At 38.0% G+C, this 26,102-nt stretch overlaps 1 protein-coding gene across 1 annotated transcript; it reads right to left on the reverse strand.

Moving 5' to 3' along the window:
- CTR9 (CTR9 homolog, Paf1/RNA polymerase II complex component) lies at positions 1-26,102 on the reverse strand. Its single transcript, XM_079102675.1, has 25 exons — positions 25,519-26,102; positions 24,006-24,104; positions 23,187-23,426; positions 22,512-22,629; positions 21,963-22,052; positions 19,140-19,288; positions 17,137-17,244; positions 15,480-15,587; positions 15,130-15,366; positions 14,670-14,759; positions 14,430-14,558; positions 14,156-14,339; positions 11,997-12,085; positions 10,833-11,018; positions 10,445-10,532; positions 10,118-10,266; positions 8,420-8,536; positions 8,118-8,263; positions 6,535-6,606; positions 5,892-6,027; positions 5,596-5,742; positions 4,582-4,739; positions 3,540-3,636; positions 3,203-3,315; positions 1-1,072 (listed from the first exon to the last, which is right to left on the reverse strand). Exons 1-25 carry the CDS (start codon positions 25,561-25,563, stop codon positions 643-645), a joined length of 3,525 nt encoding a protein of 1,174 aa, XP_078958801.1. The 5' UTR covers positions 25,564-26,102; the 3' UTR covers positions 1-642.

Here is a 26,102-nt window from a genome sequence, read left to right on the forward strand (position 1 = left end):
AGTTGGTAAAAGAATTTTATTATGTGGGTTAGGGAGGTCTTTGCATTCTAACAGAAAAGCATTTTTCCACACCTCATTTAACCTAACAAAGTAGCTATTTGTGACTTTACTGCATGGCTGCAGCACTATGCTATGAACATCTGACTTTCACATGAACTTCAGTGTGATTATACAGCAGACACCTTTTCTTCCAGGAAATAAAAGTATTCTCAATCTAAACTCAAAAGGGAACAAAGACATTAAAAATGAACAATTTAAAGTTTCTGCACCACTTCATAAAAGACTGCAATAAAAATCAAAACAGTATGCTGCTTAACATACAAAGAAGAGACATCTGCCACAGTCCAGTCAAACCTTTGTAGGAATGATTTAGCATCTGGATTTATGTTCACTGCACTTTCACATATGACAGGTGGAACTGTACCACAATGAAGAATACTCTCATTTGCACAAGAGGTTCAAATATTGGACTCCAGCACAGGAAATGTCTCTTGGGGCTTAGTAATATACAAACGGATAGAAAAAAACTTGCCTTAAGAAAATTTCACAATTGTTTGACCAAACATCTGAAACGTTTTTATCACAGCTTTCGTATATTAAAAAAGTCTCTTCCAGAGATGAAGCTCCTTTGTGAAACAAAACCTAGTCGCTCTCATCTGACCCATGTTCTGAGCCTCGATCCGAGGCCTCGTTGTTGGACCCCTCTGGCTCTGATTCGTTGCCAGAACCTGGGCCAGAACCCTCGTTATCAGACCCGCGCTCCGACTCCCGCTCCGACTCGGCACTCGGAGAGGCCGGGCGCGAGTCGTCGTTCTCGGAGCCTGCCGAGGGGCTTCTCCCGGACTGCGCCGACTCGTTGTCAGACTGATCGGAGCCTGAAGGCCGCCTCTTTCTGGACGGCTGGTCGCTGTCGGAATCCTCATCTGACTGCGGCCTACGGGGCCTGCGGGGACTGCCCGCCTCACTGCCAGACTTGTTCTGGTTCTCATCAGAGTCGCTCTCTGAGGAGGCGCGTCTCTTCGGCCGTTCATTCTCATCAGAGTCGCTATTGCTGTTGCTGTTCCTGGGGTGTCTGCAGGGGAAAATGCAAGTTAGACACCGAAGACTCTGGCTACCTCAGGCTCTGACGAGCGGAGAATGCGATTTTTTAAAAAATAAGAACACTAGCAAGATGTTTCAGCTACAAGTCAGTATACAAATAGGACAGGAAGGCTCTGATTGGCTCATGTCAAGCACTTTTTGTGAGAATCTCACCAATTTCATATACAAAGGAAAAGGAAGGGATTTGTTAATCTTATAAATAAGTTAATAGCCGCCAAGGTAAAACCACAATCTCAAATGGCTGTCCAGATTCTGAAGTCTTAAGGACCCTGTTGTTATGTACCGTCTGAGCTAACAGACACCTGAAGAAGAGTGAAGTCACTACTTTTTCTGTCCTGGGATTTCTATCCTAGATCCCCTGAACCACAATGAGATTCAGGACAGGAAGCTGGACTAAGCAGGTCCTTTAGCTCCCAAGCTACATCCTCTACCCCCTGGCCAGCTGATTTGTGAAAGGGGAAAGGAATTGGGAGTCTTGGCTTCCTGGAGGCTCTGGAGGCAACAATGTGCCCTTAATCATGGAGACAATGGCTGTGGAGGGCACACACTTCTCCAGCATCTTTAGTCCTACAAAGTCCAGTCTAGGAAGGTCAAATACATTATTCTCTTCAGAAACTAATACATCCTATAGAGTAAAGAAAGGCTCTTTGCACCAAAATCTGAAAGAGGAAACCAGACACGTATTATATAGCCCAGGTCACTCTAAGAAAACATGAATAACTGAAAAAGGGGTGCTGTACACTCATTCTGTATATTAAAGACCACAGGTCCACTGTGATCTAATTCACTTCATCCCATTTGACTAAATACACAAACACATTTGATGATGGTCAGGACAAAGTTTAACTGACTCAAGTGTCTCAAACTTGGTCATGACCTCAGGCACTGGCCTGGCGGTAGCTCAGCCTCACAATGAACCAACCTTTCTACCTTCACATTTTAACAGACCCATTCTTTGAAAACCATGTATTGCATTCCCCTGATCATGCATGCAGCAGACCGGGGTGATACTGTGGGGGAAAGGCCAAAGCAGTGCATTAGGGAAAGCAATCCAAATTTGTTCAGCTAGTGTCTTCAGAGCAGAAGAGAACTATAAATCCTTACAGAAGGATTTCTACACATTTCCACCATACGAGGCCAGTCCTTCAGCAATACCCTTATTCCCCTCAACATGTGACCCTCTCACTGCTGCCTCTTTCTGTTATTAAAAAATCTCTCTTAACTTCCATCAACTACTTCAGATTAGGTATGGTCGCTAGAGCAATAAATATAAAACTTAAGTGGTAACACTCATCCCAACACAATGTGGTTTGGGTGTATTTCCTATTCTCCATTGCCTCAAGAAAAAATTCCTTGGGGAACTTAAGGGTCTATGTCTTTTTTCTGTATCTCTGGCACTTAACATACTGCATCTCAGAGGACAGATATCCAAACGTCAAAATGAATAATGAAACAACAGCCACAGAGGAACATGGTATAGTATAGTATTAAGAGTCCTAGAGTACAGGAGTCAAATGTGGGGATTGCGGGTGCTGAATCTAAAGAACAAGTTTAGAACAAATAAAATCAAGCGCCACTTCACCAGGTGGGCTGTGGGCCAAAGTCCTATATAAGTAAGCCCTCCAAGGACCAGAGTTGACTCTGCCCAGCAAGGGAGGAAATGAACAACCACAAAGCTCCCTATCTCCACATGGCCAGGACCAGGCTATTCCTACTGCAGTCAGTCAGTCAATGGCAGGGCAGCAAAATGAAAGTTCATTTAGAAAGATGTCACCTAGGAAAAATATCACTAATATAATGAGATTTCAAGGATTTCTTCTATGAGGGAGAAACATGCAATAGGACAAAATAAGAGGGTTGGAATAAGATGTCTGCTAAGGTTTCTTCCAGTCATAAGATTCTAAGAAGCTGGAGAGAAAAGACATTTTGGCACAGTGACTACTCCTAGTTATCCATTTCCTCCAATTTTTCAAGTCTGTTTTCCCTCATATTAAAAAAAGAAAAAGAAAAGTGTATTTTTCCTAGTCCAGAGAGGGTGCTTAACAACCACTTTTGGTTTACCCACATCATTAGAAGACTTTACCAAGGAAAAGATTCCTACCCCTCATCAGCAATTTTCAGTTTATCCTCATCTGAAGAATCATCACTTGATGATATTATGGCTTTGGATTTTATTTTCCCCTTCATTGAAGGAGGCAGACGTTCTGGCTTGGGCTAAAGAAAGAATGTCAAACATAATAAATTAGTCAAGACTCTTACATTAATTATAGCATCTTATTAAATTGGGTTTGCATAATAATCACAAAGCCACCAATAAGCTTTGAAAACAAACATTTGTGCTTGAAGAAGCTGCAGGGCAAGAATAATTCTAGTGTATCATAATCTTTTATGTCTAGCAAAGGACAAAAATTTTAAAAAAAGGAAGAGTATAAACTTACAGTCTTCTTCTTCTCTGCTCTTGGTGGACGGCGCTTCTTTGGTCTGGGCCCATTTTCTGTTTCATCATCATCAGAGCCCTCTTCTCCCTTCGGAGGTCTTAAACAGTGAACAGCAAGAGCTTGTCAAGAGGCACTCATGCCTATGAAGTCCAAGACTACTTTACTATCAAGTATTACCCTCTGAGTGTGTGCTGACCTCAGCCATACAGTAAGGGCAGAGGCCAAACTTAACTCTTGTTGCCTGTCTGAGTCTGCAAACCCCCATACTTACGCAATGTCTGAGACTTAGTCAATACTGAGCTCACGTGATTAATCTACATTTGACTCCTGTCCTTGGTGGAGTGATTGAGAATGTAAGAAAACATCCACGATCCAGACCTCCACATCTTTCCCCTCCTTTTCCCTCCCAACTGACTTATTCCAGACCTGCTACTATCCTTATCACAGCTCTGATTACACAGATCTGTGTCTCAATGAATTCACCAGGTTCTTGCCCAAGTATAGTCAGCCAAGGACCAAGAAAGGCAGGTCTAGGTAATATAGTTGAGTAGAGGTTCCTGGATAGGGAAATGCCAATGAGAAAGGGACCGTGCTTGCTCTTACAGCAGATGATACAGGTGGTTTAAAGGGCACTTTCATACATGTTCATATTTTGTGCATTGAGCAGAACCATGAGGAGGGCATCACTGCTACTGTTTTACAGAGAGAAAACTGAGATTCAGTTGACCTGCCAAGATTGGCATGCACGAGCGGAGATATAATCCACATCTTCTCCTACAACACACACATTTCCCAATAAGTATAATAATTTTAAAGTTACAAAAAAAGTGATGACTAGTTTGTAGCTCTCGGAAAGATGGAATGGAAATTAAGCACTCAGGGAATTTTGTAATGGTGTCTTAGGATTAAAGTTGAAAGTGGGGCACAAACAGTTCCTCTGTTAGGGAAGATGAAGTAGTTCATAAATTTTACATATATTCAGAAGATGAAAGGTCTTTTGCCACTTTTATAAGGTTATTTAAAACACTAATGATGACAGTACCTTCTCCTCTTTTTCTTCTTTCTTTCACCACCCTCCTCCTCTTCTCCTTCTTGCTCACTACCACTGCCCTTTCTTCTCTTCTTCTTTTTGGATATAGGTAGATCATCATCAGTATCATCATTGACAAATTCGTCAAACTCTCCTCCTTTCTTGGAACGCTAAAATCCAAAAAAGAAGACAATCAGTTATTTCAGGCTGGTGTAGTGTGGCCACAGGTTAGGAAGAGGTCAGACAATATTCTCAACATTCATTTGGCAAATGAAGGATCTCTTACTAAGCCACATGAAAGGGAGGTTTGGCTAGGCCCATGTTGGAAAGACTTGTAATGGAAGAATGTTTCAACTGTGAAAAGGTTGCAAAAATCATCAACTCAAGAGGTCACTACAAGGTAAAAGGTACTTAGCTAACCCTGGAGAGCATTTTTAAATACCAATATTCAGCTTATGATAGAATTATGCCCTGATATATGCACTGTAAGTTAAAAATACATAATATACCTAACCAATTGAACATCACTGCTTAGTCAACACAGCACACTGTAGTCTCAATTGTCTACCCTCATTATCATGTGGCTGACCAGGAGCTGTTGCACTATTGCTGCCCTGCATCGTGACAAAGTATCATACTGCATAATGTTACTCAGGAAAAAAGATTAAAATTCAAAGTAAGATTTCTACTGAATGCTATCATTTTTACACTACTGTGTATGAATTAAAAATTAAAAACTGAACCATCATTAAGTCAGGGACCATCATGGCTGGCAATGTGGCTGAATGGTAGAGTACTGGCATAGCATGCATGAGGCCCTGGGTTCAACCCCAAGCACCAGAGAAAGGGAAAAAAAGGGACAAGTCTACACTAGATGCCATTGAAATAATTCTGTGTTGGAAGACTCTCTTAATAAAGGAGAAAGCTAAAGCTAAGAACCAAGCACACAGTAAATTTAACCAATAATCTATATTTCTGAAAGTCAAAAGACCTATGTCATTAGTAATGGCAGGAATCCTGTCTTACCCGTCCACCACCTCCACCTCTCTTCTTCTCTTTTGTTGCCTCAGTCTCGCCAGTAAACATAAGAATATTTTTGGTCTTCTCCACATACTGGGCCCGCTGTTCCAAAAGTTTCTTTTGCTCTTCCTTTTCTCTGAGACGTTTTTCTTCCTATGAGGAAAAAAGAAAAAGTAAAATGTTCTTAAGATGAAAAAGCTCATGGTTATAATCCTAAGCAGAGGACTTTTTTTTTTTTTAATAAAACAAAGTGTATAGCTGCACACAATTTTTTAATTCTACTACAAGTGAACAATAGATACCTGTTCTTTAAGAAGTTTCTGCCTTAGTAGCTCCTTTTCTTGCTCTTGCTTGGCCCGCAACTCCCGTTCCTCTTCATCCTGTTTGCGTGCCCGGGCCACATGGTACTGGGCCTGGCTCAGTAAATCAGAGCATTGCCTAGAACATTCAGATTTAGAGAAAAATGAACACAGTACAGATTGTTTAAAACCTTGAGCATCTGTTTTCCTTACACGCATTTAAAATTTTGAAGTAGAAAGATAAGCTGTTATCTATATGAAGTTATAATTAGTAACATTAACTTAGTTTATCATAAGTCAATACTGTTAACTATGCTGACAAAGAGCAGCTAAAAAGATTTCCAACATTAATTTCACAAATGATTCAAAAGACAGGAATCATATCTTGATACTAGTGACCCAGTTAACACAAGTAAAATAGCAATTTTCTCCAAAACCCAAGTACTTGTACTAAATCAATCTTGCCAAATTTGCTGAAAGGAAAAAGCTTCAATAGAGGTTAGGGAAGTCCCATGAAGAGTGCGAAAGACTGATCTTTGGAAGGTTGGGAACCCTGTTCACTACAATGACACTCTCTCAGTCCACACCAATATCACTAAAAATAGGTGACCACTCTAAAGTCGCCTTCCATAAACAGTAACATTACCTGGCTTCTGTAGCAGCAAGGGCCAAATCAAATCTCATTTTATCTCCCACTTTACTTAAGTAACTGAAGTATCTAAACAAAATGAGAAAATAAAATAATTTGCTTTAAAAAAAAGATTCTAATGAAATAAGACCCTTTAGATTTTTATAATCTATTCTATAAAAAGTCTGAGAAAAGGTTTACATATTTTCCAACTTATATGAAATTATTTAATGCATAAAGGCCTATTATCTCAAGAGGAAAATCATATACATAACTCTTTTTTTTTTTTTTGGGAACCAGGGATTGAACTCAGGGGCACTTGACCACTGAGCCACATCCCCAGTTCTATTTTGCATTTGATTTAGAGACAGGGTCTCACTGAGTTACTAGATGCCTTGCTTTTGCCGAGGCTGGCTTTGAATTCATGATCCTCCTGCCTCAACCTCCTGAGCTGCTGGGATTATAGGCATGCGCCACCACACCCAGCACACAACTCATTTTTTAAAAAGGCTCATCAATACACCATTCAGCATGTTTAATAAAACAAAGTTCATCAAAAAATCAAGGACATATTTAATCTTATCAGAAAATTCAGAAATATCAAAAAAATCATGCAATGAATATTTAATACACACTAAACATCCTAAATATGTTATATGGGGGTAAGAGGACATAGGCCATGAAAGCACCTATAACTTATCAGATTGGGCAAGAAATGCTATATAAGAATGTAATATAGGGCCTGGGGTTGTGGCTCAGTGGTAGAGCACTTGCCTAGCATGTGTGAGGCACTGGGTTCAATTCTTAGCACCATGTACAAATAAATAAATGAATAAAGGTTTATCAACAACTAATAAAATATTATATACAGTTGGCCAGGTGTGGCACACCTGTAATCCCAGTGACTTGGGAGGTTGCGGCAGGAGAATGAGAAGTTTGAGATCAGACTCAGCAACTTTAAATAAAAGGACTGGGGATGCAGTTCAATCACTAGTACCAAAAAAAACAAAACAAAACAAAAACAAAAATAAAAAAGTTGTATATACAATTGGGAGAAAACCTGAAGGAATGTCAGGTTTTAATTTTATCATATATTGAATTATCAAATAGATACTATAAGGTTAAAACAAATTTTTAGGTGAGATTAATAAATCTATTAAGCAACATTTAAAAGATAAGATCTTATTCAATCTCAACAAAAATCAACATCACCCTAAAAAGACACACAGTTGTAAAAAATAAAAACCAACATAAGTGGAATCTAAAAATTTCATATTTAAAATGCTGGATCACATTATAGTCAGATTAATGAGAAACCTAGGGCAAGTTTGCAAGGCTAGCCCCATCTCTAGGGGTCAGGCTATATGACAGAAATCTGGCAGGATCCTGGCTACAGTTTGGTGCCCCCTGGTGGTAACTATCTGCTTTGGTTTAAATATTGGCAGAATGATTCTAATGGGAGTTATTTTTAGAAGAAAGTGATTTTTCATGATCTTTTGAGACAAATAGCTGGAATTATAGGCATGTGCCCACTGTGTCTAGCAGGACAAACGTTTTAAAGAAACAAATTATTTCAAGGGTGGTTTCTATAAAATCTTTACCTATGTGCAAGCTCCAGTTCTTTCACAGCATTAAGTACTTCCTTCAGATTACTTTTTTCATCTTTCAGGACAGAGGTAGCTAATCTTTGCAACACCAAGGCCACATTAAACATAAGAACTGTATCACTGGGTGCTACATGTCTAGCCTGTAAACAAACAAAAAAAGCAGATACCTCATATGCTCTAATGACATGAAGGTTTTTAGTCAAATAAGTGTGCTAGTACGTTTACGCACAGGAACACATACACAAAATATAATGCAGTACAGGAATGGACAGGAGTAACAGTGAACTGCCCGTTACCTTCAGCAAAGTCTGTTTGCACTCTTGTAACTTGCCACACTTGAAGAGGGCCCGGGCCAAATAGAGCACGACTTCAGTATTCTGGTGTTTATAAAACTTTCTAAGGCAGTTTTCGTACTTTAAAAAAAAAGGAAAGAAAGAGAGAGAGAGAGAAAATGAAAAGTTAATTAAAAATACAACAGAGTAAGGGATATTTTCATTCTGTAGTAAAATTTTAAACAATTTTAAAACTCTGTGGAAAGGTATTCTACTTTTTGGGTAATTTCAGAGACTAATTCAGGAAATGATTTTTTTACATTCATCAGGATACATTTTCACAACACAAAAACCTGATCATAAAAAAACAAACTTATTGACTTCCTTTCTTCCGTCCCTCCACCCTTTCACTTCTTCTCTCCCTGCCTCCCTTCCCTTCCTCTTTTTTGTTTTTTTTTTCTAGTGCTGGGGATAGAATTCAGGGCCTCACACATGCTTAGCAAGCACTCTACCACTGAACCATATCTCCAGGCCTGGAAACTCTTTTTCATATCTTTAGCAATACTACCTAGAATCTACTTATTAGCCAATTATTGTAGGTCATATACCTGGATCCTTTTCAGTTATAGTCTCTAGCACCTTTCTTTAGGATTTGTGGAATCTACCAGAAAGGAGTATAAGAAGGAGTCTTACAGTTCTGTTTATACCAGAGTTCATTGTGACATGAACATGGCACTTTTTGACATGTCAAAGGTAATTGACAAGATGATTTCAAGGAAAATGGTTAGACAGTTTTTCCCTGACTCTCCCTAGTGATTTATTTGTGTTTATAAAAGAGAATTTCTAACATTTTATAGACAGGGAAGTCTTAAAAAACACAACCTCTGAGATTATCATATGCAATCTGGGTTCTATTATTCTGTAGTAGTGCCCTTCTAATACCAGAAACTATATCTAGGAAAATGGTAAACTGCTTCCAAAGCCTAGGCTGCTTTTATTCTACCTTTTATAAGAAGTTTGTTCCTTCTGATCATATATATGAGTCCAAGAGCCTTTTTACTTTTTAATATGTTATAGATGCTGAGTACAACTTTTATTTCAAGTTTAAGCACTTAACAAATAGGTTAAGCATAAAGAAATTCTACAGGCATGAAACCTTATCTCCATAAAGTTTTTCTTTTTCAAAAGAAGTGATTTAAGATGAGCACAGTGCCTGTAGTCCCAGCTACTCAGGAGCTTAAGTGGGAGGATCACTTGCTCAAGCCCAGAAATTTAAGATTAGTGTGGGCAGAGACCCCCATCTCAAAAAATATAAATAAGTAAATAAATAAGTAAATAAAGTAGGTCACTTAACCTTTGTGAAACTGGGTTTCTGTTTCAGCAATTGAATTAAGTATTAAATCCTACTTTTCCTGGATTCTTAACAGTATGCTAGGTATGTTACTGCCAAGTACTGGATCCTTACAAAATTCTATGTGGTTAAGGTATAATTATCCCCTGTGCACAGATAGGGAAACTGGGTCAAAGAAGATGTTCTTTGCCCACAACATGTAATTAGTGGCAGAACCAGGACTCACTTCTACCTGGACACCAAAATTTGGCCTTGTCATATAATTATAAACCTCTGAATAGACACAGTATGGCATGTAGCTCTACAAGAGGGCCAGAATGGTTAAGGAATTCTGTTTTTCAGTGAATGTATCTTGAAAGACAAGACATTACCATCTGAACAGCGCTGATATACTGCTTTTGCTCCACATAGATGTGTGCTAAGTTTAACCACACATCACTGATATCTGCTGTTGCTTCTCTTACTTGGGCAAATACATCACGAGCTTCACGGAAATATCCTTTGTGGGCCAAAACAGCTCCTAAAGTTACAAAAAGGCTCACATTTAAAATTTTCTAATCATATCCAGAAAAACAACTAAATGCTCAATTTTAAAACAGCTACATTGATATATTTAGAGAGAAAAACCTGATTTACAAACATACCTCCAAAAGCATTCACTTCACAAACCATTATGGATACCCCAGTCTTTTAATTACCTATGCCATTAGCAGCATACAGATTCTTTGCATCATTTCTGAGAACCTGCTTGTAGATGGCCAGAGCACGATCTTGATGACGCTTTTCCTGAAAGAAGAAACAAGCATTATTAAAAAGAAAATTTGCTGGCTGCAGTGGAGCATGCCATAATCTCAGCAGCTCAGGAGGCTGTGGTGGGAGGATCGAGAGTTCAAAGCCAGCCTCATCAAAAGCAAGATGCTAAGCAACTCAGTGAGACCCTGTCTCTAAAACAAATACAAAATAGGGCTGGGGATGTGACTCAGTGGTCAAATGCCCCTGGGTTCGATCCCAGGGTCCCCCCGCCCCTCAAAAAATAAAAAGAATGCAGAATCTCAGTTTTGCTTAAAAAGATAAAAAAGAGATTACCTTTTCTCGGTCTCGGGTGGGCTGATGCAAAGTCTGGAGCCACACGTTGCCAAGTGCTAGCATAGAGTAAGTGTCACTCTGTGTGGAGGGCTGTTTTAATATCCTCTCAAATTTCTTTTGTCCTGGGCCCCATTCTTGTTTTGCCAAATGAAGATTACCAATCAAAGACCAAGCATCTGGATGATCCTACAACACACATGTATATAAAGAAGCAAAATCTGTAACTTAATGAGCAAGATTAACCATCTTTCCATGATAGCTGACAAATAGGTCTATAAGATAGAACAGTGGTTTTCAAATAGAGTTGAGATTCATTAATGAACTGTTAAATCAGTTTAATGTATAGTTATTAGTATACAAAGAGTAACAGAATGAAGTAAAAATATCACTATACTGCCAATTTGTGAGAGCAAATGATTTGCAAAACTTTCAGTTCTTTGTGTTCACCTACATGTGTACCAGACAGCAATGTGAAATATACTTCTTTCTGACTGTGGGCTACAACCAAAAAGTTTAGACAACCTCTATGATACTATAAACTTTTCTCATAAGGTATAAGTAAATCCCACAAGAACAAAATAGAGAGGATAAAAGACACCTGAGCCAGGTCATATGTTTTTGGTGGTTTTTTTTGCAGGTCACATGTTGATGTACAAATGAAAGGATAGGATGGAGAAATAGAAGAAGGAACAAGGAGGGACACAGAAGAGATTTATATAAACAGTATGGTCCCTATTACTATATGATTAATCATGCAATCTATACTCTACAGTATCTTTAATAAGTAAATGGAAAAAAAAAAAACACCAAAAAAACATGCCAAGGTTACTAGAAACATGACAGTCAATAAAGGAAAAACTGAGCTAGGCACAGTAGCAAATGCCTATAACTTCAGCTACTTGGGAGGCTAAGGCAGGAGGAGTGTAAGTTTGAAGTCAGCCTGGGCAATTTAGCAAGATCCTGTCTCAAAAATAAAAAATAAGATGGGTTGCGGATGTAGCTCAGTGGTAGAATGCTTGCCTAGCATGCACGAGGCTCTAGGTTCAATCCCTAGTAAAGAGAAGAAAGAGAGGAGGAAAGAAAGAAAGGGAGGGAGCGAGATGAAGAAAGAAAAGGGGGGTAAAAAACGAAAATAGTTATTTCTCAAGAGTCAGTATTACCAACCTGATTAATCTGAAGAGCTTCCTTAAACCAATCTGAAGCTTCGTAAAAGTTTCCTTTATCTCTGGCCATGGCTCCTAGACGCAAATAGCCTGAAAACATACATTTCAAAGTTTTTGTGTTCAAAATATAAGCCATAAATGATCACAACTTTAAGACATACTTTTGAAAGAATTGTGTTTCTGAATACATCTGTATAAGGAACAGAAAGTCTTATAGGTGAAGAAACATCAAACATCAATCCAACGAGTTAGAGTAGTTTTGGAATCAAGTCTCATGTTTGAAATCTAAGATTCATCTCTTCCCCTCCATTCCAAATGCGAGCTCCTTGCTGCAAGTCCTTACCTCAAGTCAAGTTATTTTAAAAGTTCTGTTTTCAATTTATCTCTAATGTGTACTACTACACTACATTTTCTTAAAAAGCTCCTTGTCATATGAAAAATAGTGAAAGCATGAGCTACTAGGGATCATCAGTTAGAAGACCTGAGTTCTAACCATGGCTCTTCCACTTAAAAATATAGCACCACACAAATTTAAGCTGCTTTCTCTAGAAAATTTCTTGAGAAACTAATAATGGCTATTACCTATCAAATCAATTTCAATTCAATCTGGCATTCAACTAAAATCTTATTTATTCTAAATCACTTTTGCATCCATGATGGCATGACAGATGCCAGAAAAAGCTTCTGATGTGTCTAGAATGAAAACATCATGTTTTAGGTTCTTATAAATAAAGTAGAGAAATTATCCTTGAAATTTTATTATCCTTGAAAGATTCATTCCAAGACCCCAGTAAATGCCAGAAACTGCAGATAGTACTGAAGCCTATAATTATTGTTTTTTCTGATATGTAAACAGAATTTATCTGATAAAGTGTAACTTATAAACAAAGGTAATAAAAGATGAACAACGAATAATAGAATAATTACAATAATATACTGTAATGAAAGCTTTTTCTAAAAACCTTATTGTACTACAGAGCTTAGTAATCTCAGCATAACGATTTTATTTATTTTTTCTCCCTTATTAATTGAGATGGATACTGAGTCACTAACAGATGGGCAGCATATACAGTATTGATACACTGGACAAAGGGATGACTCATATCCTGGGCTAGATGAAGTAGTACAGCACCAGACTTCATCACACTGCTTAGAATGCTGTACAGTTTTTTGGGAGGGAGTATTGGGGATTGAACTCAGGGGCACTCGACCACTGAGCCACACCCCCAGCCCTATTTTGTATATTATTGAGTTGCTTAGTGCCTTGCTTTTGCTGAGGCTGGCTTTGAACTTGTGATCCGCCTGCCTCAGCCTCTCGAGTTGCTGGGATTACAGTGTTGTGCCACCATGTCCGGCAGAATGGTGTACAATTTAAAACTTACAAATTGTTTATTTCTAGAATTTTCTATTTAACATTTTGGGACAATAAACTGTAGGCAAATAACACTGAGTGAAACCATGGATAAGGAGGCACTACTGTATGGTATGTAAATTATTTTTTAATTATAAACTTTGCATATTTTACAATGTCTAAGTTGTAAAAACTCAAAGAGGACATATGAGTAATAATTGCCTCAAGGAAAACCCCTTCTCTATTTTTTGGGGGGTTATGGGGGTCCCAGGGATTGAACTCAGGGGCACTTGACCACTGAGCCATATCCCCAGCCCAATTTTGTATTTTTATTTAGAGACAGGGTCTGAGTTGCTTAGCATCTCGCTTCTTGCTGAGGCTGGCTTTGAACTCATGATCTTCTGTCTCAGCCTCCTGAGGCGCTAGGATTACAGGTGTGTGCCACTGTGCCCGGCCCACTTCTCTTACTATTATAAACATTGTAAATATGAAATCAAAGAAGGACAGCTACAAAAGTAAATCCACTATCAAAATATGCCAAGGAATTACTGAAGCTTAACAAAGGTAGCAGACCCACTGAACATAGCCTAATCACTAAATACGGTTCAAGTGATTTTTGTTGTCTCTTTTATTTTCTAGTATAAATGTAAGTGAAGCTGTACTTTTTTCTAAGGCCACAGATCTGCTTTAAACAATAGGGGATATCAGAACCTTCAAAATATACTATTATTTCTAAGACTTTTTCCCCATGTAAGTTTTTGCTACTATTTTGGGAATTTTATTACATAAGCAAAGTTCAAAATTCTTACAGTCAACATAATTAGGATGTTCTCGTAAGATGTTTTTATATAGTTTTTCTGCTTCATGGAATTCACACATCGCCTCATAGAGCCTGGCTAAATTGTATGATGTGGTAACAGAAATGGCATTATAATAATGTTCATCATGCTCAGCTTCTGCCTTTGCACGATCCAATGATGCCAAAAAATATTTCTGCGAGGAAGAAAAATTATATTGTTAAAAGATTCGATACATCTAAAAAGTATGCACTCAACTTGATCAAGAAAATTTCAATTTTCCTACCTTTGCTTCCCCTAGGTTTCCAAGTCTAAAATGGAGGGCACCAACGTTATTTAGAATCTCAGGGGGGACATCAGCCTGCACTTTCTCCTGAAGGATTCGTGTTGCTGTTCCATAGGCTGAAAGGGCACCCTGTATTTTTGCAGTGGACAAAGTAAGGTATGTGTGCAAATCAAAGAGAAATAGTACACCATGCTTACAAAAAACACATTATATAGGCAATGAAAAGCATGACTACAATACCTGTATATCAGTCTGTTCTAAGATTTGTGCCAATTCAATCCAAGCTTCAACATCATCAGGATATTGTTCTGTGACCTTCTTCAAATGGCCCTGGGATAAAAGAGATCATCATATTTAGTCCTGTAAAAAGTAAAAACTGGTGGCTAATTTAACCTTTTTAAGTCAACTGCTTTTTTATCTAAAGTAGAACAAGCTCATTTAACAAAACTGCTTCTACTGTAGCTCTATTAGCAGTAACAAGAAATGAATCAGGCATAGTGGTACACGCCTACAATCAGTTCAAAGTCAGCCTCAGCAATTTAGCAAAGCCCTAAGCAACTCAGTGAGACCCTTTCTCTAAATAAAATATAAAAAAGGTCTGTGGCTCAATGATTAAGCATCCATAGGTTCAATCCCCAGTACCAAACCAAACCAAACCAAACAAAAAAAAAGGACTTTATCAAGATTTTTAAAAATGTACCTTGGCAATGTCTCTTTTTTCCTGATCTTCTGAGGCAGCATAGAGAGAACCAAGAATTTTCATGGTTTCATAATTATTAGGATAAGCTTTCAAAACTTTCTCGAAGCATTGAGATGCATTTTCTTTGTCACCTCGATAAATATACATTTGTCCCAAGCCAAAAAATGGCAGAACAAAAGAGGATGAGGCAAACTGTGTGGCTTGATAGTAGTACTGAAAAGCTTGGTCATAATCTTCCTAAAAACAAGCAAACAAACAAGACCAACAATATGAACAAAAAAGGGTTAAAAAGAGCAAAAAACTATAAATGAAAGGACTAGATATTTAGAGACGTTATAAAATTATCTTACCTGAACATGGAATGATCTAGCCAGCTGATAGCAACTTTCTGCTTGCATAGCCTCCACTTCTGTATTATGGAATGCATGGAGAGCCAGGTGCTGAACTTTACTATAATCCTGAATAAGAGAGATAAGAAAATCTTGATGTCTTAAGATTAGCTTGGATTAGCTGCTCTACAAACAGTAATAGTTCATTTACCTATATAACACATTCCCATCTTCTCCCTAAATAGTTGTCCATTAGTACTTCACCATTATAGGCTAAAGCTTAACTGGTAATTCATATGAAAATACAGTATGTCCCTGCAGCCAGACAGTAAAGAACTGTGGTTAGGGACTGAAGAAATAGCTCATTTTGGAGAGTGCTCGCCTAGCATGCACAAGGGCCGCAGTTCGAATCCCCCATGCCTCAGGGGGGAAGGAAAAAAAAAAGAAAAAAAGAGAACTGTGGTTAGTAGCCATGTAGACTTAGGCTATTAACTATGCCTCAATTTGCTTATCCACAAAATGAGGAGATTACTTCCAAGAATTGTTGTAAAGATTACAGAATACTTGGAATGCAGTTTTAGTAAGCATTAATGCATATTAATAATGATAACAACATAGTAGCTCTTACCAATAAGATTTGATACATTTTTGTGAGCTTTTATCTAAATTGCTATTTAACTAATTTAAAGTTCTTAGTATAATTTAGTACCTGGTTTCAATATGGTAGGTTAAATTTTCGTGTTCATTTTATAAAAACTCTTGTCAACAAAATCTTGGTTATATATTTTAAGATACCTAAAATATCATTGCTTCTACAGAATTAGTGGTAACTTTAAAAATGTGATACACTCAACATGCAAACATAAAAATTCAATGAGTCCTTGTTACCTACATAAGTAAATCCCAATTCTACTACACGAATGCCCCACTCTCTACATCTAATGCATTGCCTATCAAAGCCCACTGTAGCTGGGCGTGGTGGTAAACACCTGTAATCCCAGGGGCTCAGGAGGCTGAAGCAGGAAGATCATGAGTTCAAAGCCAGCCTCAGCAATAGTGAGGTGCTAAGCAACTCAGTGAGATTCTGTCTATATAAAATACAAAATAGGGCTGGGATATGGCTCAGTGGTTGAGTGCCTCTGAGTTCAATTCCTGGCACTAAAAAAAAAAAAAAAGAAGGGTCCACCATATGCTATGCTCTCACAGAACTAAATTGCTAAGGCTATTTCAAAGAACTGTATATTTCTTTTTTCAACTGCTTAGTGCTCACCTCCTAAAAACCTAGTTTGAGAGATTTTTCCGTTGTGGTGAAAACCCTTCTTAATCACTTGATCACTTCCTCATTTTTCTACCACACGTGGGCAGAAACTTTTATTTTTATATTTACATTTGCTTACTCACTGTGTTTTCTATGAAACTCAACTCCTTGAGTGTAGAAACCATGTCTTAATCATCTCCACATACATATCACTGTTACGCACATGATATGAATGTCAATAAATATTAAGTGAATGTATGAATGAACAAATGTATCCAACCCTAACTAATATAAACTAATTTGGAAAAAACTCTGACATTTTCAAATTTCTTTCCAAGTTAAAAAAAAAAAAAAATAATAAGGAATCAACTACATTTGGAAATTGAAAATCAGGATTTAAAAATAAGTAATTACTCCTACCTTTTTGAAGAAAAAGTGATTTGCCAAGTGGTTCAATACCATAGGGTTGCTAGGATCAATAGTATAGGCCCTGGAAAGAAGCTGGACACCATTTTTGATGGAATCGGCCTAAAAGAAAACATTGCAATAGAGTGAAAACATTACTTAATTAGCACTTTTCAAAGTTTTCTTTATACTCTCAAGAAAATAAGGTTGTATAATCCTAAATTCAGACACCCAGATACAACTCTTATTATAATCAGTCTTTGCCAAGGATGACAAATTTCAAGTAATGAGTCATCAAACTGCTAGAATTTAGTTTTCTTAACAAAACTTAAATTATAAGCCACATGTGGTGAATTACACCTATAATCCCAGCTATTTGAGAGGCCAAGGCAGGAAAACTGTAAGGTCAAGGCCAGCCTGAGCAACTTAGCAAGATACTATCTCAAAAATAAAAAATTAAAAAGGCTGTGGATGTAGCTTAGTTTTAGAGCAATTCAATCCCCAGTTCTGCAAAAATCAAACCAACCAAATAACCTCAATTATAGAAGTGCCTCATTATAAAGAATTCCCTATTCTCTGACATTGGGTTCATATAATAAATACATTTGCTATTAAACGGTTTATACTGACTCCAAGGACAAATACTAGAAAATATTCCCCAAACCTGTTTTTCAACAGATTTAATGAGCTTTACTGAACTATACACTTTATATGCTATGTTGAGACAGCAAATCGTGTCATTTTGCTATTGTGACAAGAAATATCAACCTCTTATGAATTTTAAGTATCTATGCTGCATTTGCAATGAAATCCCCCTTTTAATCCTCAATATCCACACCCTAGGGGGATGTCTCACTTTTTCCTCTTTTTATTCTCTTGTTCAGTTCTTAAGATTAATTTACGTTTTAGTTCCTGCCTCAGTTGTCTTCTTGGTGGCAGCCATCTATGGATTACACAACAAACATTTTACCCTCTTCCCTACTAAAAAAATGGAAATTTTATAGCCTATCTTTTGATTTCAGGATGGAAAGCTCCCTTACCCTCTCTCACAACCCCATTATTGATTTCAAGGAATAATGTCATTTTGGTCGTATCAAGCAGGGAGACACTATAACAGTGCTGATGCTGAGAAACACTGGTGACCCTGTTTTGGACAGTTATAAATAAGAAGCAATGGGAAGCTTCTCAATATAAGATAAAAAAGAGTTTCTCTGAGAAATCCTTTTATCCTTTCCATTATAAGATCAATGTAATAATGAGATGCCTGGAAATTTGGCAGCCATCTTGTGATTATGAGGCAACAGACAAGATAAAGAAAGGTCACACACACTGGCCTGGAGGTGTAGCTCAGTGGTAGAGCACTTGCCTAGCATGTGTGAGGCAATAGGTTCGATTCTCAGCACCACGTATAAATAAGTAAAATAAAGGTCCATCAATAACTAAAAAAATAATAATTAAAAAAAAAAAGAAAGAAAGAAAAGGAAGGTCATACACTAAGGAAAGGTAGATGGAAAGGTATTTTAAAAACCCTGGGTTTGATGACACTGAAGTGCCAAATCTGAGAACTAAGACATCTCACTTTAAAATCCTTATGTTTTTAAGTCGCTGAACTGTTTTTTTGTTTGTTTGGTTTTTTTTTGTTACTTGCAACTGAAAGCATTCCAAACTTATACACGGGTCTACAATCCTTATCTGAAATTCTAAAACAATTTAAAAAAAAATACTCAGGCTTTTGTAATCATGGAGCAAACTCATTTGGTGGGAACCCTTTACCTGAATTGTGAGGCTATTGTATTAGTATGAATAGTAACTGTTTTGCCACAGAAATTAAAGTGTGCTTTTGGGGCAGTGCCTAATAACTGAAGTATTATATATTATGCAATATAAGTACCATATTACCTTTCCAGTACAATCTAAAATCTTGATTTCTAAGAGATATCTGGCCCTGAGAATTTTAGATACAAGACTGTAAGCTAGACAAATCAGTCAAAAACTAGGTAATTTTCTCCCCTACATACCTCTTTGTTGTTGAGTTCTAAAACAGCCAGTCCAACCAATGCTCCCACACATTTGGAATTGAGTTCTAAGGCTCTGCTGAATGCTAGACGGGCTTTCTCTAGTTTGTTAAGTTTCACAAAGCAATGGCCCATTCCTAAACGAACTTCGGCTAAAAGTAAAATAAAATCAAGTCATTCAATCTCTCAAATTAGCCATTTTTAGAGTTTAATTACAAAAATGCTTAAATATTTTCTACTTATGAGTTGGCAAAATCCCATTAGCCTTAGTATAACTACACTAAAAAATTGCTTGGCCTACCACAAATTTGATCTCACTAGAGTTAGATCATATCATTCTCCACCTCTCTCCCTTCTTTCTACCATAGAACAGAACATCTATAATAATATTAGCATTTTTCTTGTCTTCTAACACCCCTGCTACATTTTACCTTCACTGATACGCCTCACTCAATTTCAAATTCTTGAAGAGCAATATTTAAAGAGAAAAAAATTCCATTAAGACCTCAAATACTGTGTCCAATTCCATGCACATGCTGTCACTCCCTTTAGAGCTATGCTTATATGTGCTACCTCATTTTAAGGCCATTCAGAACACAAACAATTCCTACCTAAGGCAAACCTCTACAATGATCACTGGATTCCTTCTCATCTATTTAAAGACACTGCTTCGTTCGCCCAACCCTTCCCTATTTTTTCTGCATAAAATATATTTTTCTCCTTTACTGGATCATCCTCATTCACATACAAACATTCCCCATTTTATAAACATTCTCTCTCTCTCTCTTTTTTTTTTTAACAGTGCTGAGGATCCAAATAGGGCTTTGCATAGGCTAGGCAAGCAGTCCACCAACTAAGCCATATCCCTAGCCCTATGAACATCCTTTCATGATTCCATTTCCTTTTCCAGTTATCAATTTATATCTATTCTTCCCTTGAGAGCAAAACTCCTTGAAACATGTAACACCTGCTGTCTCTAATTCCTTTCCTTCCATTTTTCTCTTGAATCCACTCCAGTGAGGTGTTCACTCCCAGCATTCCAGAAAAACTGCTTTTATCAAGGTTATTAATGATCTATATGCTCTTTAATCCAATGATCAATTGTCTGCCCCTATTTTACTTGGCCTAACAATTTCTTTCTGGAAATGTTTTAAATTGGCTTCAAGGACACTTACACTTACCTGGTTTTCCTCCTACACCTCTAGTTGCTCCTTCTCAGGTCCCTTTGCTGATTCTTTCTCATTTTCCTCACCTCTAAATATCAGAGTGCTCTAGGGCTCCACCCCAGGGCCTCTTTTCTGTCTACACTCAGCCCCCTGGTAACTTCATGTAGTCTCATAGCTTTTACACCATCTATATGCTGATGACTTCCGCATTCATTACTTTAGCCCGGACCTCTTTCATGAACTCTTAAGGGTTTGATCTCTTCACTTATTGCCTCTAAAAGTCATTTCAAACTTTTCATGTCTAAAACTAGGTCCTCTTGAACTATTTTTCCAAATGTAGTAAAATGTAACTACACTCTTCCCATGGTTACCTGTGTGGGGCTGGGGTTGTGGCTCAATGGTAGAGCGCTTGCCTATCAAGTGTGAGGCACTTGGCTCAATTCTCAGCACCACGTATACATAAATGAGTAAAATAAAGGTCTATCAACGTCTAAAAAAATATTTTAAAAAGTTATCTTTGCCTCTTACTCTGTCTTTACACATCACATCTACTCTATCAGCTTTCCCTTCAAATTACACCTAGAATCTGACTACTTTTACCATCACCGCTATCAGCACCCAGATGAGCCACAACCACACATGACCTGAATGACTGTGATAACCTTCTTCCTAGTCACCCTATTTCAGTCCTTGCCTACTCACCCACATCCCACTCTAGACTCAATTCAGAAGCTCAAATGATTCTTTTAACTGTTAAGTCAGAATATGTGATTCAAAGCTCTCCAATGGCTTCTTCATCTCTGTTACATTAAAAGCTGACGTTCGTATAATAATCTAGATTGTCCTACAAGATTAGTACTAGGTTGTATCTTTGATCCCATTTCTTACTATCCTCTTCCCCATTCCCCATTCCAGATACTCCTGTTTCTCAATCTTTCTTCAGTACCTTTGTACCTCTGTACCTCCTACATTCTCTATGGGAATGTTACTCTCCCATGTATCTGCAGGGCTCTTAAGTTTCCTTAAGTCTTCACACAAATGTTACTATCGCTGATGAATTTCTCTGGTGATCCTTTTTCAGCAATTCCCAATGCTTCTCATAGCCCTTTTTGGCTTTATTCTTCTTTTCAGCCTTTAGCAATATCTTACATAGTATATATTTTTCTCATTTATCTTCCCCACTGGAAGTAAATTATGTAAGTGTAGGGATTTTGGTCTCTGGTTCACTGCTGCATTTCCAGGGTTTAGAACAGTGCCTAGCATGTAGTTGGTACTCAGTAAACATCTGCCAATTGAATGACATTTTGGAAAGAAAAGTAGTATAGGGTAAAAGATTATAACGTGATCCACTATCCAGCTTTAAAATCAAAGATAACACTAAGAAAAAAATAATATTTCGGGAGGCTCAGGCCCTAAGGAACTTAGCAAGACCCAGTCTCAAAATAAAAAATGAAAAGGACTGGGGATGTGGCTCAGTGGGTAAGCATCCCTGGGTTCAATCCCTGGTTGCCCCACCCACCTCCCCAATCACATTCTGTCATTTCAAAACTCCAATAGTACCTTTCCACAACTGACTTCATAAGTAACTATTAAATTATCAATATTTTAAGTTGGGTCATATATATATAGCTTAGACCTAAAATAAAAGTTTTTCTTTTACCTGGGCATCCTGGATTAGTACGTAATGCTTTCTTATAGTAAGCAAGAGCTCCTCTGTAATCCTTCTTGTTGAAGGAAATGCAAGCTTTACCTGTAACAATTTTAAAAAAATAAACATGCACTGCCTGATTAATATAAATTTACTATATTTTATACTAACTTACCTAATTTAAAATGCATCTCTCAGTAGAAATACTTAAAAATAATGAACATGATTTCACATTAAAAACTTGTTTTCCAAAAGGGTATATTAATTTATGCCTAAGAATATCCTCTCTTTATATTAAATGTTATAATATAACAATTGCAATAGCTTGTAGTTGTCTAAGTAGAGATCATTTATTTACTCTCTGGAAGCAAATTTTAATTGGTATATATTTTATTTTTGCCATTTCAACAATAATCTGCTGTAGATAGTTTTATTTTTAACAAAATAAAGCTCTTCTATTTTGCCATCCAGCTCAGTTATTAAGGTGCTATTACAAAGAGATATGGTCTAGGCATATGCTGAAAAAAACAGATTCCTAAGATGGTTGCAAAGATCACTCACCAAGAAGGGCTGGGATGTTATTTGGAGACTGGTTGAGTACAAAATGAAACTGTGCATCAGCTTGATCCATTTTGTCACCTTCAAGTAGGCAGAAGCAGGCTCTTCCCAACAAGTGGTTCTATAAAATAATGTATCATCTTAGACTTTACTAAGGACAAACAATAATTTACCATAAGCATGCAAATGAAAAACGTATAGAAAGGAGATACAACATAATACAAATTCCTTTCTCAATTGTAATGTTCAAGGTACCAACAAACTCTTCTTCATTACAAAATGGGAAATTATCCCAAAATGTAAGCGAGATTACAACGTAATCTTGCTTAAAAAGATTATAACGAGATCCACTATCCAGCTTTACCAATAACAATGACAAAGAACAATATTCAGATTCCTTAAAATATGGTTGAAACTTGCTAGGAAATGAAATTATCGATTCAACCTGGGAGTATGTTTTACATACTAGATTTGTCTAGATTACTTCAACAGTAAGTACAAGGATTGAAGGAATTACAATTTTAATGAGGAACCCTTCCTTTTTTTAAAAAAAACTGTATCAACATGGTGATTTTAAGAAATATTCTTTCAAAAAAATCTGCTGCCTATCACACATACTTTGCTTTCAGATGGTAGTTTTACCATTTCAGAAATTTCAAGAAATTTGACTTTCTTTACCTGATCATACATAATAATTTTATCAGCCATTGTATACAGCAAGGTTGCTTGTGTAATAAGATCCTTCTTATTATCCTTATTCTTTTCTTTTCGAGCCTGCTGTACATAATAGGCTGCCAATGTATCCAAGCAAGTCATCTGGTCTTTTTCATGGTCTCTATAATCCAAATTACCATCTATACGTGCTGCTTCCAACAACTTTACAAACTCTTCTGTTTTCCCTTGCTTGTAGTATTCCAGCTATAAGGTAAAAGGATCAAATTAAAATCATTAACTCATATGTCCATATTTTAAAACAACTACACAAATATTTAGAGCAGCTTTATCTGTAACAGCAACATACTTGAAACAATCCAAATGTTGACTAAGAAGTGAATGAATAAACAAACTGTGGTACAGCTACACAACGAATACTACTCTGCCTCAAAAAGGAGTAAACAACATGGATACATCACAAAAAATTATGGTGAGAAAAAAGTGAGACAAAAAAAAAATACATACTGTGTGATTACATTTCCACAAAACTCTAGAAAATGTACACTAAATCTTTAGCAACATAAAAGAGATAAGTAGTTGCTTGGCACTAGGGGGTTGGAATACTATTTAACTTAAAATGAATTTTGCCTTTATCTTTATACTAATATACCAGCACAGTAGCATGGAAACTAGCCTTATTGTTCCATAAATGATAATTAATTTCCATATGAATGGTACAATTGATTTACTTATCATGTACCCAAGGCTATTCTATATCTGAAAACAGAAGCCACATATTTTCCCAGTTAACAAATAAAAACTATTTGCTACATGAACACTGACCGCCAAAGCAATCCATATGTGCAGTTGTGTGTGTTCCTGTTTCAGAATACTGATAACTTCATCTCCCTCCGGTAACTGATCGAAGTCAAGTTCGATGACCTAAAACACAAAATGTAGGTTTTATTTCTTATCTTTTTTTAAATCCACATTTTTCTTTTCTGTTTTCCCTTGACTATATATCAACACACATATACAGAGGATACTCATTTTCAACAGGGTTGAGCCAACACATATTTTTTATAAACATGGATTAATTGTACAAATTAATGGGTTTCAGTGACAATTTCATACATGCACTTATTGTGCATTAATCATGTCCACCCTCCCTTCTACCCTTCCTTACCCTCCCTTATTTCCCCCCTCCCCCTGCTCCCCTTCCCTAAAAATTCCTCTTCTACTTACAGGTTTTTTTTTTTTTTTAATTTAGATTCCACATTTGAGAGAAAACATATGTCTCTGTTTGAGCCAATATGTCTTAATATTTAGGGAGCACAGGACAAACAGACTGTATTGTAATGTTAAAGTCTGGAGAAACAAATAATACTGATAATTGTTCCCCAAATCACTAGAACTATAAAATGCTACAAATGTTTTGCTTACTCAAAAGTAACAAAACAAAACACTATTTCATTTATAAATCCAAGTAAAGTACTGATAAGCACCCTGGAGAATGATGCCATAGGTCTGACACCTTGGAGAAACACAACCCTAGAAGTCATGCAAAGTTGAATGCCACTGTACACATAAATCATGGAGGTAGCATTTGTGTGTCACAGACACTACTGACTGTGGGCACAAAAATAATAATAGGAAAATGTTCTGGTACTAGACGGAGGTAATAGTTTCATATCTTTGGGAATATATACTAAAGAATACTGGATTTTATATGTGAATTATATCTCCATATTATATCTCAAGCAAACAAACCAAAATAAGTGCACGAAATATCCAAGAAGACTGAACATCAAAGCTGAGCGATTTATTCAGACAAACCAAAGGCCACCCAGGAACGAGGCAGTGTAAAGGAAAGGGGGTTAATTCCATCAGCACGCTGCAGTGGCTAAGTCTTGGGTTCCTTGCCTCGCACATAGCGTACCATGACATATTGGAGTTTCTAAGGCAGAAGGGGCGACCTTCTATATATTCTTAGGGAAAGACACGGAATTCGAGTAGCAGGTGGATCACGGTGACATCAGCGCCCACTTCTACAGTCTGTGAGGTGCTTCAGCTTATTGGGCACTCTCGCGCCCCTGCGCCGGTGAATCGAGAAAAAAGAAGAGTCCTGTCATATAAGAACAGGTTGGAAGGGAACTTTCAAGAACTCCTCCTCCAGTGACCTGTCGGGTTGCAGCGCAGGGGCGGGGGGAGGAGGTGATCAGGGTTTTGGCCGGGGATTTCGATCGAGGCTCCCGCGGGAGAAGGGTGTGCCTTCTTCGGAAACGAAGTCCAGCTAAGTCGGTGGGGGTCGTCGTCCAAGTTCACGACCCCTACCCCCTCCACACTCGACACCTACCTCGTCAGTGTCCCGGAGGGGAATCTCGATGGAGCCCCGCGACATGATGAGATCGAAAGGCGAGCGGGAGTCGCGCTCGCAGCTGCGCAGCCGGTAGTCCTTGCTGCTGGCTCGTCCAAAAGGTAGCGACCGGCCAGAAGCTGGTCGTGACTGCCGCCCCGCGGCGTTGCCGGAGCTCGGGCCTCTCCTTCCCGTCAGCCGCTAAAACAACGAACAGCGGACGGCGACCGGTCACTTCCGGAGGTCCCGCCCCCTGCCCCGGAAGCACTGCCCGCGGGGGCGTGTCCGACGCGAGCTCCGCCAGTGGCTCTGGTGTTTCCCTCTTCTGAATTACTGCTCCGAGGTTGTTGGCGTGTCAGCAGCCGCTGGGCCGAGAGCCTGCGGGATCTCCAGGGCCCTGTGGCTTCCGATTCTGAGCCCAGCGCTGGCGCGGCTCCCACTCAAAGCCCGCAAGGCGCAGCCACTCCGCCAGGCGGTAGGCGGGGCCTCTGGCCGACGTGGCCTTTCGGGGAGGGGCCTGGCCAGCCTTGTTTTCCTCTCAAGATCGCTGAGCACAATTCCATTGTCATTCATCCACCCCATTC

This window comes from Sciurus vulgaris (genome assembly GCF_902686455.1).
Source record: "Sciurus vulgaris genome assembly, chromosome: 11".
Lineage (NCBI taxonomy): Eukaryota > Metazoa > Chordata > Mammalia > Rodentia > Sciuridae > Sciurus > Sciurus vulgaris.